Source organism: Emys orbicularis, chromosome 7 (assembly GCF_028017835.1).
Source record: "Emys orbicularis isolate rEmyOrb1 chromosome 7, rEmyOrb1.hap1, whole genome shotgun sequence".
In the NCBI taxonomy this organism is placed as follows: domain Eukaryota; kingdom Metazoa; phylum Chordata; order Testudines; family Emydidae; genus Emys; species Emys orbicularis.
This window is the reverse complement of record NC_088689.1, coordinates 91,023,130-91,039,518: the sequence shown is the minus strand read 5'-3', so window position 1 is coordinate 91,039,518 and position 16,389 is coordinate 91,023,130. Positions and strand designations below refer to the sequence as shown.

The following is a 16,389-nucleotide window of genomic DNA, read 5'->3' as shown; positions in this document are numbered from 1 at the left end:
TGAAATCCACCCTTGTGCAGTGGGCCCGCATGAAGCCTCTGTACCACTCTAGTCCCAGTTAAGCTTTCCCTAATAGTTCCCTATGCTGGGCTTCTGAGCATGGGTGAATTTCAACCCGTCTGAGCAGGGTGTGCTGTAACATTGTGCCAATATTCTGTTATGCTGTTGCTTGCACATTAGCTGGTGAGGCAAGCCTATGTGAGACAGTAAACTCACCAGTTTCCCACCCAGCCACTGAATCAGATGTATCCTGTCAGCCTGAGGGGAGAGGGAAAAGAAATTGTCTAGTTGTGGTGTTTGCAATATTGACAGAGGGAGAGAGCACAAGATAGTCTAGTGGTTTGATCTTGGGACTGTTAATTGGAAACCCATGGCCCAATCATCATTTCAAAACCCAGTTCCTACTCTCTTTGTAGTTTTGGGCAAGTCACATCTCCTGTCTCAATTTCCCCATCTGCAAAACATGTCCTATATAACTTACCTCACAGGGCTGTTGTGCAGGTAAGGAGCCAACTGCTCCAGTTGTGTTCAGTACTGTTTCAAAAGTGCTTTGAAGATTAAAAGAGTCGTATAAGTGCTCTATATTGTCATAATTTCTTTCTGGATTTCATTTGAGGGGGTCCTGTGGCACCTTTAAGACGAACAGATGTATTGGAGCATAAGCTTTTGTGGGTGAATACCCACTTCATCAGATGCGTCTGACAAAGTGGGTATTCACCCACGAAAGCTTATGCTCCAATACAGCTGTTAGTCTTAAAGGTGCCACAGGACTCTCTGTTGCTTTTTACAGATCCAGACTAACATGGCTACCCCTCTGATATCTGAGGGGGAGAATCTCTCTAAAATGAGTTCCATTTTTCTCGAGATCCTCTCCAGCTAAAGAAACTGTCCTAGGGACTCCCTTTCTGTTTTACAAGCAAAGACAAACACATTTCAACTCAGGGAATGGGACAACAAAATGCAGGGAATTTTAGCTAGCCACAAACAACATGGAATAGCTTCAGATGTTCCAGGAAGTAGCAAAGGTGAGATCAGACACCACTCACTTCACAACAACACACTTTAGAGTTCTTAAAAAAATAGCCTCTAGATGTCTCCAGGAAAATAGTCATTCAAAGGGGAACTCATTCCACCACATTTCTATACCTGGCTGTGGTGAGAAGTTCAGGCATGGAGGAAGACACCGATGAGGTGGTATTTCCTTTAGGCTCCAGAAAGAGTACTCACCATGCAAGTAGTGCTTTGCCAAGTACAAGGCTGGAGCCTGCAGTTCTGACTCGGACAAAAGGACTGCACGGTTCAGGTGCAGAGTTTGATTCACAAACTGCATGATCCCAAGCCCCTTTGAAGATAATGGGAAAGACTCCCATTGCCTTCAATGGGTTTTGGGTCAATCCCACATTCAGATAGAAAGATGATGCAGCTGAGCTACTAGTCCCCCCAAACTCCCTCCAATATAAACAAAAGGACATTGTGACCCCCTTTATAGACATACATTAGTAGCTGAAATGGTCTGAAATGCTTACAGATTAGAACAGATATATTTATACAACACCATGCTTTCCAAAAAATCCAAGTAGAAAAGTTTTACAGCACATTATACAGGTCCTTCTAACGTCTATAAAACATTTACTAAAATCACCATATTACAAGTCATCACTAACATACAGTACTATGCTAGTTCTTTTTTCTTTTATATAATCGTTACTTATAATAATAATAATAATAATAATAATTAAAAAATCATTTTAAACAAGTATACAATGTTCACTTTAAAATTAACTGGTTAATAAATTTTGTGCAAAACAAGCAGCCTCTATAATTAAGTGAAGTATTTATTTATTTTATTTATTTATTTATACAAAAAGTAACACACACAAAAAGAGAGTTCTTTCAGAAATGTGTCTCCTTTTCTGTGATGGCTGAAATGTTGCCATCGCCTTTCAGTTTGGCATCACAATCATTTACTGTAGCAGCATATGCCCCTGCTCCAAACTTCCCTCTCATCTTCAGATCTGGGCTAGGTACGACCAGCTTCCTGAATTTCTGAAACATTGGAGAAAATGGAAGACATTATCTCTCTCTCAGACAGAAACATACACGCATGCAGCCAGAATCATCATCATCTCCTCATAGCAGGAATATCTATGGAATCTCTCTTCTTTGCAGGCCCATTTCATTCCACTGGAACCCTGTGGGAGCCACTTAATTGGTGTAACAAGCTGCACATCACACCGCTCCCTTCCACAGCATTCCAATCCAAGGGCTTGAACATGAAAGCAAACCCTCATATGCTTGACCAAAAGCTTAGTTTCACAATAGATGCAGGGCGATATTCATTCCTCTGCAGAGGTGAGCACAAAGACTAAGGCTCCACTTATGCAGGTGAATTTGATGCAATCCAGCCAGACGCAGTGAGAAAAGTATTAAATCAGATATGCAAGAGCCTTTCATAGGGGGTCTGAATATAGAACTGAAGCTACAGTTGCAAATTGTACCTGTGCTTACCTAAAAATATCCTTTCTTTAAGAAATAAGTTCCACAGATCGGTTACAATGGTACTTCAGCCTGCTTGCAGCTTTGGGACAGAGTCAGACCTGTCACTCATTGGCAGCAGAGGAATGCCCTGCCTCCTGAAGTTGCCTCCAGGTGAGATAGCTTCCACAGCCAGGAGAATTCCAATCTCTTTACTGAATTACCGATAATGCTAAATATACTTTGAGGAAAAGCACAACAATTTCTCCTAATGCAAAGCATGATAAATTGCACCTAATGATATGTCAATTTCCATCTCTTTTCTGGATGATCCATTTGTTTCCAGGGTGGGCCAGATCAGTGGATTTTATTACTCAAAGAAAGGACATTTTTCAGGTTGGCATGGATAAATTTTGCTATTTTGCATGCTAAGGTCCCCAGATCCATTACAATCTGATTTCATTCAGTATGGCTCCAGGGAGGGAAGCAGGATTATTCTATAAATATAGGCATCTGAGACGAGATGGATTATATATAACTTTCCTCCATCTTCCCCTAAGCACTAAGCTGTGGGGGAGACTTCTGCCACCAAAAAAAAAAAAAAAAAAAAAAAAAAAAGGAAATGACATTGGCTAAGATTGGATGACCAATACACAGAATTCAGTGAACTGATGACCATCTAATAGATCTCAGTACAGGAGACATGACTTCTTTGCCCTGAGATTGTCAGTGCTTTAAGGACTGGACTTTGATGCTTAACCAAAGAAGGAATATTTCTTGAATTCACTTAGGAAATGAATGCTACGACAGTTACGAAGACTAGCTGTCTGAATTAAAGAACAATGCTGGGTCAGTCTTGTTAGTGATAGTTCCCAACTTCAAATAAAAAGAGTAGCTATTGGAGGCCTACTCTAATAGATAAGAAGTATAACACCACCTTCTGCTCGGTAAAATCTGGATAGTGCTGTAAGGAGGAGAATGGGGTTCCTTGATCGTGCTCTATGATCTTGCAGGGTTAGAATAAGGCTGATGCCTTAAAGAAGCATTTAATGCAGGATTGGTACAGAGCTACCTTTACTTGAACATTCTGAGAACATTATTCTGGGATTATCCCCAGGCTGCGCTCCGTGCGGGTGAACAGGGACCCGAGCGCTGAGGATTATCCCCAGGCTGCGCTCCGTGTGGGTGAGCAGGGACCCGGGCGCTCAGGATTATCCCCAGGCTGCGCTCCATGCGGGTGAGCAGAGACCCGGGCGCTGAGGATTATCCCCAGGTTGTGCTCCGTGCGGGCGAGCAGGGACCTGGGCGCTGAGAATTATCCCCAGGCTGCGCTCCGTGCGGGTGAGCAGGGACCCGGGCGCTGAGGATTATCCCCAGGCTGCGCTCCGTGTGGGTGAGCAGGGACCCGGGCGCTGAGGATTATCCCCAGGCTGCGCTCCGTGCGGGTGAGCAGGGACCCGGACGCTGAGGATTATCCCCAGGCTGCGCTCCGTGCGGGCGAGCAGGGACCCGGGCGCTGAGGATTATCCCCAGGCTGCGCTCCGTGCGGGCGAGCAGGGACCCGGGCGCTGAGGATTATCCCCAGGTTGAGCTCCGTGCAGGTGAGCAGGGACCCGGACGCTGAGGATTATCCCCAGGCTGGGCTCCGTGCGGGTAAGCAGGGACCTGGGCGCTGAGGATTATCCCCAGGCTGCGCTCCGTGCGGGTGAGCAGGGACCCGGGCGCTGAGGATTATCCCCAGGCTGCGCTCCGTGTGGGTGAGCAGGGACCCGGGCGCTGAGGATTATCCCCAGGCTGCGCTCCGTGCGGGTGAGCAGGGACCCGGGCACTGAGGATTATCCCCAGGTTGTGCTCCGTGCGGGTGAGCAGGGACCCGGACGCTGAGGATTATCCCCAGGGTGCGCTCCGTGCGGGTGAGCAGGGACCCGGGCACTGAGGATTATCCCCAGGTTGTGCTCTGTGCGGGTGAGCAGGGACCCGGACGCTGAGGATTATCCCCAGGCTGCGCTCCGTGCGGGTGAGCAGGGACCCGGGCGCTGAGGATTATCCCCAGGTTGTGCTCCGTGCGGGTGAGCAGGGACCCGGACGCTGAGGATTATCCCCAGGCTGCGCTCCGTGCGGGTGAGCAGGGACCCGGGCGCTGAGGATTATCCCCAGGCTGCGCTCCGTGCGGGTGAGCAGGGACCCGGGCGCTGAGGATTATCCCCAGGCTGCGCTCCGTGCGGGTGAGCAGGGACCCGGGCGCTGAGGATTATCCCCAGGCTGCGCTCTGTGCAGGTGAGCAGGGACCCGGGCGCTGGATCCCCAGCCAGACTGGACTGTGAGGGAACTGCTCTCTGCTCACAGAGCCAGCCAAGCTGCCCTACTAGAGATGTGATACAATGGGGAGCAGAAAACACACACTGTTCCTTTTGTCACTGGCTTTTCTCAGCCTCACTCTGTCCCTAAAGCCTGCAAGAGCACCAAACACTGCAAACACCTCAGAGGGGGAGGCGGAGCTGACGCGACCATCTCCCTGAAACCAAATGCAGCCCTCAGACACAGCTGGGAATTAGACAGACACAGTATTGAGCTGAATTGTTAGTATAAAAGCATTGTCCCTTAGACAAGCTCTGCAACAGGGAGGGCTCAGTGAGCCACCAGCTGCTGTGGAGGGAGAGAAAACTGGAGGGAACTTCATGGGATGGGGCATAACCCTGGAGCCAGTGACCACCAAATATGTTTCTGCCCCAGCCTGCAAACAGGTGGACATACCATTGTGACGGATCTGTGGATCATAGCATGAAGAAAAATGCTCCTTTTTTGTCTGAGCTGTGCTTAGTCATCAGAAGAGAAGGGTTCATGCTCCTCTACCCACTTCTGCATAAATGAATGTCATTCCAAAAATATGTCTCACCTCTAGAATGGTTCCCTCTGTCTTCCACAACTTAATGCAGATCCACAAAGGAATACAAACCATGGATGAGAGGGCCATCATCCAGCCTATCCCATAGCCCCAGTCCGGGTACGTATAAACGTTGTTGTATTTCAAAGGTTTATATTTCACCAGGAAAAAGATGAAGATTCCCTGAAATAAAGCGAGAAATACATTAACTACGTTGACGCCACACTGTCTAGGGGAAAAAATAAAATTACTGCACAGGCGGTCTACTCTCCCCCAGGAATCTGAAGTAGTATAAGCTTTGAAGTCAGAGAGAGAGACACCAATATCCTTTTTTATGTCCATCTCAAATAATTTACATCTCAGTTCCTTCCACAGAAGCGAGCCACCTTTCAAGTTTAAATCCTATTTAACTTTCACTTGACAATAAAACTTGCACTTTGATGGCAAAGCATAACTGCACAGCAGAGATTAAGTTTTGGGTCTGGTAATCTAGGTGCGTATGGAGAAATGAGCAAGATGGTTTCAAATCTATCACTATTAGAAAATAAGGGCAACATTATTGGTCTTGAGCCAATCTCTACATTTGCACCCGCAGTTTTGCATGTGAAATCTTTTGCATGTGCAAAAGCTCATATTTGTGTGCACAAACCTCAGATGTCCAACTAGGGAGTTTGCTTTTTCCTGTTATGGGAAGCATTAGAATTATGTGCAGAGGGGAAAATGAAGTTAACGTTGATTCTTACCAAATCTCCTGTAAGCTTCTTCAATTAAAATATATGCCAAATGCCATGATGATTACTTCTCTATTTCTGCAATTCATTAGGCTCAAACATCTGGTAAAAAATTCTGCAGAAAACCTACGCATTCCCAACCAATTTATTCAGATTAATACTTACAGCACAAATACCAGGAGTTAGGACCATCCAACACCATTTAATTAATGACAATGGTCTGTACCCGATCATATCTTCAATATTATCATAAAAGCGATTGCTGCCTGCCCGAAAAAAAACCAAACCAAAAGTGAATATAGAATGTTTCTGTGAGCAATCGATTGCAAAGACTAGGATTATTTAGCCTGGAAATGAGAAGAGTTAGAAGGGACATGTCTGTGACGAGGCCCTTCCCGGGGTGGACATACAATACGTTCACTGTGCTCCCTGAATACCGGGACACCAAGGCCGGAAAGGAAAGGCAGTGCCGGGGATATGCGTCTGCCCAATGGGAAATAGGGACCAACCAGCTGCCAAATCCTAATGGCTTCTGGTCAATATCAGTCTGAACAGGGCCCATTTAAGGCATAGAGGCTGCAGCCTCATGCCTAAGGCCCCTGGTTCTGAGGACACGTGACATCAGCTTTCATTTTATAAAAGTATGTTTCTAGCCCTTGTTGCCACAAAGAGAAGCTTAAAAAGGTGGCTTGCATGTAACCAAGGCAACCATGTCTGCCTGAGTCTGCAGATAGCCAGAACCAAGAGCTGGGCCCCTGCTATTGACACTTCTGCCTCTCTGGCCAGGGAGTGAGGACCACCCCTGCTACTACTCCTGGAACCCCAGAGGGAAAGAAAGCCCTGGCCCTGCTCCTGCCTCTGTGGAGGGGAGAGGTCCCCTCCTGCCATTGACACTCCTAGTGGGAGGCAGAGCCATAATACAAGGGCAGAGCCATGGAGGCCCCTGTCATAGTGTGACAAGGGCCCTATGTCACTTTAAATCTGGTCCTAAAACTAAGGCCATAAGTGTATGACTTCCATAAACACACAATAATGTAGCAGTCTTCAGTAACTCACCGTAAACCCAGCCTATGCAGATGCATTCAAATATAGCCACAAAAAGAAGGCACATCCCACTGGCTGCATAGGAGTCAAACAGCTGGAAAACGTACATTCCACCCTTAAACACAAAAGATAGAAAAGGGAAACCAAAATAGACTGTGGAGGTCTGATGGGAATATTTCAAAGCACAAATATGATTTTAATTGCACAGTCATTCTCGTTCAGTAATGAGGGATGATAATTTGTCAGTGATTTGTTATTGTGAAGGCTCTTTTCTCCTACTCCCTTAGCCTGTTAAATACTGCACATTTGCATTAAGATAGTAAATGTCTTGGGGGCGGGAGGGAGATGGGAACAAGGCCCATCAGAATTAATGTCATGTTCTAGGTGAACTTAGGATAACGGAGCATGACATTTGATCCTTTTCTGAAATGTTCTTCCCATTCCATCCTATTTGCAACTTCACTGTTACAGCACCAAGATTTAAATGACTGAAAATGCTTATGATCTCCTAACCCCTGCACATAAATATGCAGATTTCTTCAAATGTCTGTTACACTACTATGTAAAAAGCATTAGCTAAATCCTGAGAAAACTTACAGAACAGTAACTCCTATGGAACATGGTCTCATAGTCAGGTGCACCCACTTACACAAGGTTTGCATGTAGCTCAAGGTCTTTTAGATACTTTGCTCATCTAAGTCTTTATCATGTAACAAAGATCAATTAATTAATGACTTACTGGTAGGCTTTTCTTTAATTTCTTTCCCTTTCAAATAAAAAGCTGCTTTTCTAATGGTTTTAAAATAGAGCTCCCTAAATAATGTGGACATTCCAGAAATAGAGCGTGATCAAGGGCAAACAGGGTTCTACTTCAGCAAAAACTTCATTTGGCATCTACAAAGCACAAGCCAATAGAAGTCCATTTTTTCTAGGCTTTGGCGGCATACAAGCAATGCTTAATTTGTGCCAGGGCTGAACCCTGGCACCTCTATGCTTGGCAGTTCATAGCCCCGGCACCTCTGGGCTTGCTGCATCAGTTATGAATATAAAAGAATTGCTTGAGCCCCGGCACCTAATTGCTTGAGCCCCAGCACCTCTTTCATTACAAATTAAGCACTGCATGCAAGCCAGGCATAACATCCCTTTAAGTGGTCCTCCCTGATTGGCTGAAGTATGCAGTACAATTGTGCCAAGCTAACATGGCACAAAGAAGTAAAATTCACTAGCCTGCCTGTAATTTTTCCTTCTCTGAAGTGGTCACCTTGCGCTCCATGATCCCTTACAACTAAGCTATTCCTCCTCATCCTCCCAGAACAAAGGCTCTTTGGTTTTTTGTAACCCCCTCTCTCTACAATTGTTGGGAGAATATTTTTTGGCAAATAGTACTTTTGCTGAAAAATACATTTTTGAGGCTCCAAAACTATTCGTGAGTTCGGGCTGAATTCAACTAAGTGGAAACTAGGGCTGTCAAGTGATTAAAAAATTAATCATGATTAATCGGGTGATTAATTGCACTGTTAAACAATAATAAAATACCATTTATTTAAATATTTTTGGATATTTTCTACATTTTCAAATATATTGATTTCAATTACAACACAGAACACAGTGTACAGTGCTCACTTTATATTTATTTTTGATTACACATATTTGTGCTATAAAAACAAAAGAAATAATATTTTTCAATTCACCTCACACAAGTACTGTAATGCAATCTCTTTATCGTGAAAGTTGAACTTACAAATGTAGAATTATGTACAAAAAAACTGCATTCAAAAATAAAACAATGTAAACATTTAGAGCCTACAAGTCCACTCAGTCCTACTTCTTGTTCAGTCAGTCACTCAGACAAATAAGTTTGTTTTCATTTGCAGAAGATACGGCTGCCCGCTTCTTGTTTACAATGTCACCTGAAAGTGGGAACAGGTGTTCACATTGCACTGTTATAGCCAGTGTCACAACATATTTACATGTCAGATGTGTTAAAGATTCATATGTCCCTTCATGCTTCAGCCACCATTCTAGAGGACATGCGTCCATGCTGATGACAGGCTCTGCTCAATAACGATCCAAAGCAGTGCAGTCTGACACATGTTCACTTTCATCATCTGAGTCAGATGCAACCAGCAGAAGGTTAATTTTCCTTTTTGGTGGTTCGAGTTCTGTAGTTTCCATATAAGAGTGTTGCTCTTTTAAGACTTCTGAAAGCATGCTCCACACCTACATCCCTCTCAGATTTTGGATGGCACTTCAGATTCTTAAAACTTGGGTTGAGTGCTGTAGCTATCTTTAGAAATCTCACATTGGTACCTGCTTTGCGTTTTGTCAAATCTGCAGTGAAAGTGTTCTTAAAACGAACAACATATGCTGGGTCATCATCCGAAACTGCTATAACATGAAATATATGGCAGAAAGTGGGTAAAACAGAGCAGGAGACATACTATTCTCCCTCAAGGAGTTCAGTCACAAATGTAATTAACACATTATTTATTTAATGAGCGTCATCAGCATGGAAGCAGGTCCTCTGGAATTGTGGCAGAAGCATGAAGAGGAATACGAATGTTTAGAATAACTGGCACGTAAATACCTTGCAATGACAGTTACAAAAGTGCCATGCGAATGCCTGTTCTCACTTTCAGGTGACATTGTAAATAAGAAGTGAGCAGCATTATCTCCCGTAAACGTAAACAAACGTGTTTGTGTTAGTGATTGGCTGAACAAGAAGTAGAACTGAGTGGATTTGTAGGTTCTAAAGTTTTACATTGTTTTGTTTTTGAGTGCAGTTATGTAACAAAAAAATCTACATTTGTAAGTTGCACTTTCATGATAAAGAGATTGCACTACAGTACTTGTATGAGATGAATTGAAAAATACTATTTCTTTTGTTTTACCATTTTTATGGGGCAAATATTTGTAATAAAATTATCATATAAAGTGAGCACTGTACACTTTGTACTCTGTGTTGTAATTGAAATAAAAATATTTGAAAATGTACAAAAACATCCAACATATTTAATAAATTTCAGTTGGCATTCTATTGTTTAACAGTGCGATTAAAACAGATTAATCATGATTAATTTTTTTAATCATGATTAATTTTTTTAATCATGATTAATTTTTTTTAGTTAATCATGTGAGTTAACTGTGATTAATTGACAGCCCTAGTGGAAACATTTCATTTTGGCCAGTTTCAAATGTTTTGTTTTTACTTTTTGTTTAGAAACAGCATTCCATTTTGAAATTTTTCCAATTAAATACACACACCCAGGAAAGACACCCAAAAATGACCAAACTGAAACAAAAAAGTCAAAAAGAAAATTGCCTTGAATCTATCATAAAGTTTCTGTCCATTCAAAATGAATTTTTGGGGGGAGGGAGAGTTTCACTTTCACAAAAACAAAAATTAAAAATCAATTTGTTTGAAACAAACAGGTTTTTCTCAGTTTAGCTTCTGTTCCCTCAGCTCTACTTGCTACCTTACAATGTATTGCCAGCCGGTGAAGTTGTTCAGAGAACTGATTGTCTCTCTGATTCCCCAGCCCATTGCACAAGATGAGAAGACAATCTGTACATTTTAATTAATACGCATTAGAAAAGTTCAGCCATCTCCACACAGAATACTTCATCTATCATTTTATTCATTTATTATACAACAAACGGAAATGAAGACTTACAGCAAAGCAAGATCCCATAGTTCTGCATAAATAGAATTTCAATGCCTCAAAAACAAAACATGTACAACTGATTCTCCTGGTTGTGGCAGGACTTAGAATATGTGGAAGGCAAATAAACAAATTGGTTCAAGTGAAAACCCTAATTTTGAGAGGACAGAAAATTCTAGTGCAAGCCCAAGAGTCACCTCATCTAGGAAATAAATTGCACATAAGGATTCCAGATGTAGAAGGCCCCTAAAACTCTTTTGGCCAATGTAATTGTCAAGTTGCCCAGAGTGGCTCAGGAGCGTGAGTACCAGGCCCAGGGCAGTCTGTTAAGAAGCAAGGCACAAACCCAAATTGGTTGTGATTTCTCTACTTAGATTTCACCAGCCAAGTAACAGTGTGAACTCCTAAAGCATTGTAACAGCCTTAACATGGAGTCACAGACAGTCCCCTTGGGTACTCCGGTCTATCTTGCCACTTAGGCAAGCTTGCCTTTGTGATAGATGGTCCCTTACACCAAATATCACAACACCACTCAGGTTACTTCCAGCCCCAAAGGACTGGTCACTTACCCAGGTCAATTGCACCCTAGATCTTACACCAAAGAGAATGCTTGTAGCTGATCCTATAATAAATTAACTAAAGATTTATTAACCAAGAAAAGGAAATAAGAGTTAATTACAAGGTTAAAGCAGGTAAACGTACACATATAAATGACAGGTTTCAGAGTAGCAGCCGTGTTAGTCTATATCCGCAAAAAGAACAGGAGTACTTGTGGCACTTTAGAGACTAACAAATGAGTTACCATGTTAGGTTTCAAAAGGTGATACAAGCTGCTGTAAACACTGCTCTACAGCCAAAATGCTTCTGAAATAAATGTAGTCAAACTTTACTAATTCTGGGTCACTGAGAACGAAAATGATGCTTAAAATTTTTGATTGGCTCTAGTTTTCAAGATATGCTATTGGGTCAGTATATACGACCCTGGACTTGGGAATGGCGGAGGATAAGTGAGTTATAAAGGGAAGGGATCTCAATTTAAACCAGAAATGACTAAAATACATCTTTGACTGGATCTATGAATAAATCTATGACTGGGTTTGGACAGTACTTGCTTTTTAGGCAAAACAATGAATGATGCAATCTGAAGCTGGTATTGCGTCATACATGATATGAATTGCATCACGTTATTCCTAGAAGTCATGGATGATGCAATTATAACGAAGCTTACATCACTCTGCTGAACAAATTGCCCTATATCAGCTCTAGAAATCATACAGTGTCATGCTGTCTTATTCGTCAGTGTTTGATTTTGCAAAGGGACACATTGCTGTTTAGCCAAAGTGAGCAGAGATGCCTCGTACTTGTGTGAACAGTGCAGATAACTTCTGCTATGTTTGTGGTGACGTGACTTTTGCATCACAAAAGCGCAGTATAACCACTATGGTTAAGAAAGCCTATCACCTTTATTTTGGCTGCAAAATTGGAGATCAGGACAAGAGGTGGGCCCCACACATATGCTGCAACACTTGTGCAACAAATCTTCGCCAGTGGTTGAACAGGAAAAGGAAATCTATGCCTTTTGCAGTGCCAACGATTTGGAGAGAGCCAACAGATCATACCAGCAATTGTTACTTCTGCATGGTGCCTCCAGTTGGGAAAGGTGTGTCAAAGAAGAAAAAGTGGACTGTGCATTATCCAAACATTCCATCAGCTATACGCCCAGTACCCCACGGAGAAGGACTGCCGGTTCCTGATGCACCAGAATCATTCTCACTTGAGTCAGACGAGGAAGAGGAAGAGGATGAAACTTCTGGTCCTGAACCATCAATGTCACAGGACCCACATTTTCTCCCATCCTCCTCCTCTGAACCACATCTCATAACACAAGGTGAACTGAATGACCTTGTCAGGGATTTGGAACTACCCAAGAGTAAGGCAGAGCTGTTGGGCTCCAGACTACAGCAGTGGAATCTCCTGGCAGGTGATGTTAGGGTTTCCATGTTCCGTGAGCGTCAAAAGGATCTTGTCCCATTCTTCTTCATGGAAGGTGATCTTGTAGCCTGCAACAACATCGATGGTGTGATGGCAGCCCTCAACATCGTTCACGATCCAGATGAGTGGAGACTGTTCATTGAGTCTTAAAGCTGTTTTACTGCATAATGGCAATGTTTTGCCATCAATTCCAGTTGGTCATGCAGTCCATTTGAAGGAAACCTATGACAACATGAAACAACTTTTTAGGTGCATAAACTATGACCAACATCAGTGGCAGCTTTGTGGCGATTTGAAGGTTGTTGCTCTCTTGCTTGGTCTGCAGACTGGATACACAAAGTACTGCTGTTTTCTCTGTGAATGGGATAGTCGTGCAAGAGATTCCCACTACATCAAGAAAGATTGGCCACTCCGACAGTCATTGGAGCCTGGGAGGAAAAGTGTTCAGCATCCACCACTTGTTGAATCAAGGAAGATTTTGTTACCACCCTTACACATCAAGCTGGGTCTGATGAAGAACTTTGTCAAGGCCATTGACAAAACACAAGCAGCTTTCAAGTACCTCCGTGGAAAATTTCCAAGGTTAAGTGAAGCTAAGATAAAGGAAGGTGTCTTTGTTGGTCCTCAGATTCGTGAACTTCTTCGAGATGATGCATTTGACCATGCACTGTGTGGCAAGGAAAAGACGGCATGGAAAGCCTTCCAGTTAGTGGCAATAAATTTTCTCGGAAACAACAAGGCAGACAACTACAGGTTGTTGGTGGAAAACCTCCTCAAGGCATACAAAAGCCTTGGTTGCAACATGTCACTAAAGATACATTTTTTGCACTCTCATCTAGATTTTTTTCCACCGAACTGCAGAGCAGTGAGTGACGAACATGGCGAGCGATTTCACCAGGACATTGCAACAATGGAGAAACGCTATCAGGGCAAATGGAGCCCATCAATGCTTGCAGACTATTGCTGGACAGTGACAAGAGATGCTCCATTTAATGAATACAAGAGACAAGCCAAGAAACGCCGAGTAGACACTGAATAGGACTAAACTATGTACATAATAGATTTTTGCCTTTTGTTTCATAATACATTTTATTTATATAACCCTTTTGCTGATTTTTAAAGTGTTACATAAACAGGACAGGTGAAATATTATCATGTAAAGCAACCATCAACACATGAAAAGACCTAGGTTTACAATTTATGATTAAAACTCTACTATCTACACAATATACATAGACATAAAATGTAAAAACTTAAATATCTTAGAAACAGTAGCCAATCAGTTGTTTTAATTGTCATATTTGAATTCAGCACATCAAAATACATAATAAATAGCACATTTTATCTCTGAAGCAGACTACTTCTCAAAAATTGTAGACCAGTGTAATATGCAAGCGCCATATGTCCTTTAGGACTAACCCAGGCTCAGCTGCTGGGGATCTCTTGTTTATGCTTAGAAATCTTGCCCTCCCAAAGTCCAAGCAACATAGAGCTATAGTTTCTCCTTGTTGAGGATTTTTATTCCCTTCCCCTAGAATGCGAGCTGATGGAATGAGTCCATATGCACGTCTCCTCTTCATGTGTGTTGGGGTGTGTGTGGGGGCAATCAACAAAATCTTTGCTCTTTGATGTTTCACAGTGGCTCATTTGGTTTCAGTGGGCCTTATTGTGGGAAGGGCCTAACACCTTCAGGGTTTTATGTGAGTTAATGCTTCTTTCCTGTTTGGCGAACTACATCATTACAGAGGTTTACAAGGCAAACACTAAGGCCATGTCTACAAACCTCCACCGGCAGAATGATGTCACTCACAGGTGTGAAAAATCTACACCTCTGAGTGACGCAGTTATAGTGACCTAACCCTCAGTGTAGACAGTGCTACGTCGACGAGAGGGCTTCCCCCATCAACACAGCTACTTCCTCTCATGGAGCTCTCCTGTCAGCCTAGTAGCATCTTCACTGACGTGCTACAGCAGCGCACCTGCACCAGTTTAAGAGTAGACCTACCCTTAATATAATCTTATAACATGGGGTACAGATGTTATGAGTGAGATCAATATATGCAGCATCCTACAAGCGTTTCATAAAATCTAATCACTAAACACATTCTTAAAAACTTAACATCTATTTTAACAGTGCTAACACATAGATGAGCCAGAATAATTTCCAGCTATATATTGGCCAGTGTTCTCTTGAGTCCTCAGGGCCTTGGCATGAGCTGGCACCAGGTCTCCCAGTGTCCCAGTACTTACTAAAGGAAAATACATTGACAAAGTATGGGGAAGACGACTCTATATATTTAAAAAAGCAGTATCAGAGATTACCTGAAGCATCAAATCATTCTACTAGTCTTCTGACCACATCTCTGCAGAGACACAGCTTTAAGGAATTGGGAAATGTGAGAGTGCTCTAAAGAAGGGCTAGATGTTGAAAGAATATTCTATAAGGTCTCTAACACACAGTTGGACCTTCAGGAAGCTTGAATTCAAGACCCACTCAAAACCTCAGTTAAAAGAAACTCCAACACATCCCTAGTTGTCAGACAAAATGTGTTTCCTGAACACCTTTCAGGAACACCTTTCAGGTTTCCTTTCAAGAACACCTTTAGGACCACGTTCTCAGAATCCTCTGAAATGCCCAGATTTGTGGACAGTTTCTAGATTTGAGCAGTAAGTCCACAAGTTCTGTTGATTATTCATCCTCTACAAGGCAAAACCACTCAGGTACCTTGCAAAGAGTCTCAGGTGCTGTAGGTCGGCAGTTTGAGAGGATCCTGGCATAGACATTTCTCAAGGACTAGGAGATTCAATGACGCTGAACTGACATCATTAGGCATTCGAGAGACTATGGGTGTCTGGGCCACTACATTTCTCCTAACTACTTGAGAATGTAGCATCTCAAATGCCCTATGTTGTGAGTTCCTTGCAGCAGAGACTGTCCTTAATGAGGGCTTGGAAAGCACCCCAGAGGCAGTGGGCACTACTGTAAACTTCCAATATAAACAATGAATAATCCACAAAACTTTCCGCTCCAGAAGCAAGTGAATTTCACTTGCTTAATTTAGGAGTTTTAACTTGTACTTTCTTCTTGTAACAAGGAGCTGCCAGTATACCATGGAGGTCCAATCATTGCTTTTCACGTGACTGGCAGCCAAATCTAGAGGGAATCTTACAGAATAGATTTCAGAGTAGCAGCCGTGTTAGTCTGTATCCGCAAAAAGAACAGGAGTACTTGTGGCACCTTAGAGACTAACAAATTTATTAGAGCATAAGCTTTCGTGGGCTACAGCCCACTTCTTCGGATGCATATGCATCTGCATCCCAAGAAGTGGGCTGTAGCCCACGAAAGCTTATGCTCTAATAAATTTGTTAGTCTCTAAGGTGCCACAAGTACTCCTGTTCTTTTTACAGAATAGAGAGAGAATCACCTTCTTAACTGCTTACAACTCTAGTAAGTTGTAGTGATAAGCTTCCTCAGACAACCATTTGACTAGAATTGAATGGGGTCTATCTGAGCTCCCTCAGGGGTGCACTGACTCTGGAAAATCCACTAATAAATCAAGATAATATGTCGAGTATACAGGTGCATCACCACTATGGAATA

At 42.8% G+C, this 16,389-nt stretch overlaps 1 protein-coding gene across 1 annotated transcript in view; it reads right to left on the bottom strand.

Annotated features, from left to right (window-relative positions):
• Positions 1-1,893: 1,893 nt before the first annotated feature.
• The window catches only part of SLC6A11 (solute carrier family 6 member 11), a 184,365-nt gene continuing 169,869 nt past the window's right edge, over positions 1,894-16,389 (bottom strand). Inside the window, exons 11-14 of the mRNA XM_065407123.1 lie at positions 7,147-7,249; positions 6,256-6,356; positions 5,372-5,542; positions 1,894-2,046 (exon numbers count right to left, since the gene is read on the bottom strand). Of these exons, the coding sequence (XP_065263195.1) occupies positions 1,894-2,046; positions 5,372-5,542; positions 6,256-6,356; positions 7,147-7,249 (528 nt within the window). The remainder of the gene's footprint in view (positions 2,047-5,371; positions 5,543-6,255; positions 6,357-7,146; positions 7,250-16,389) is intronic.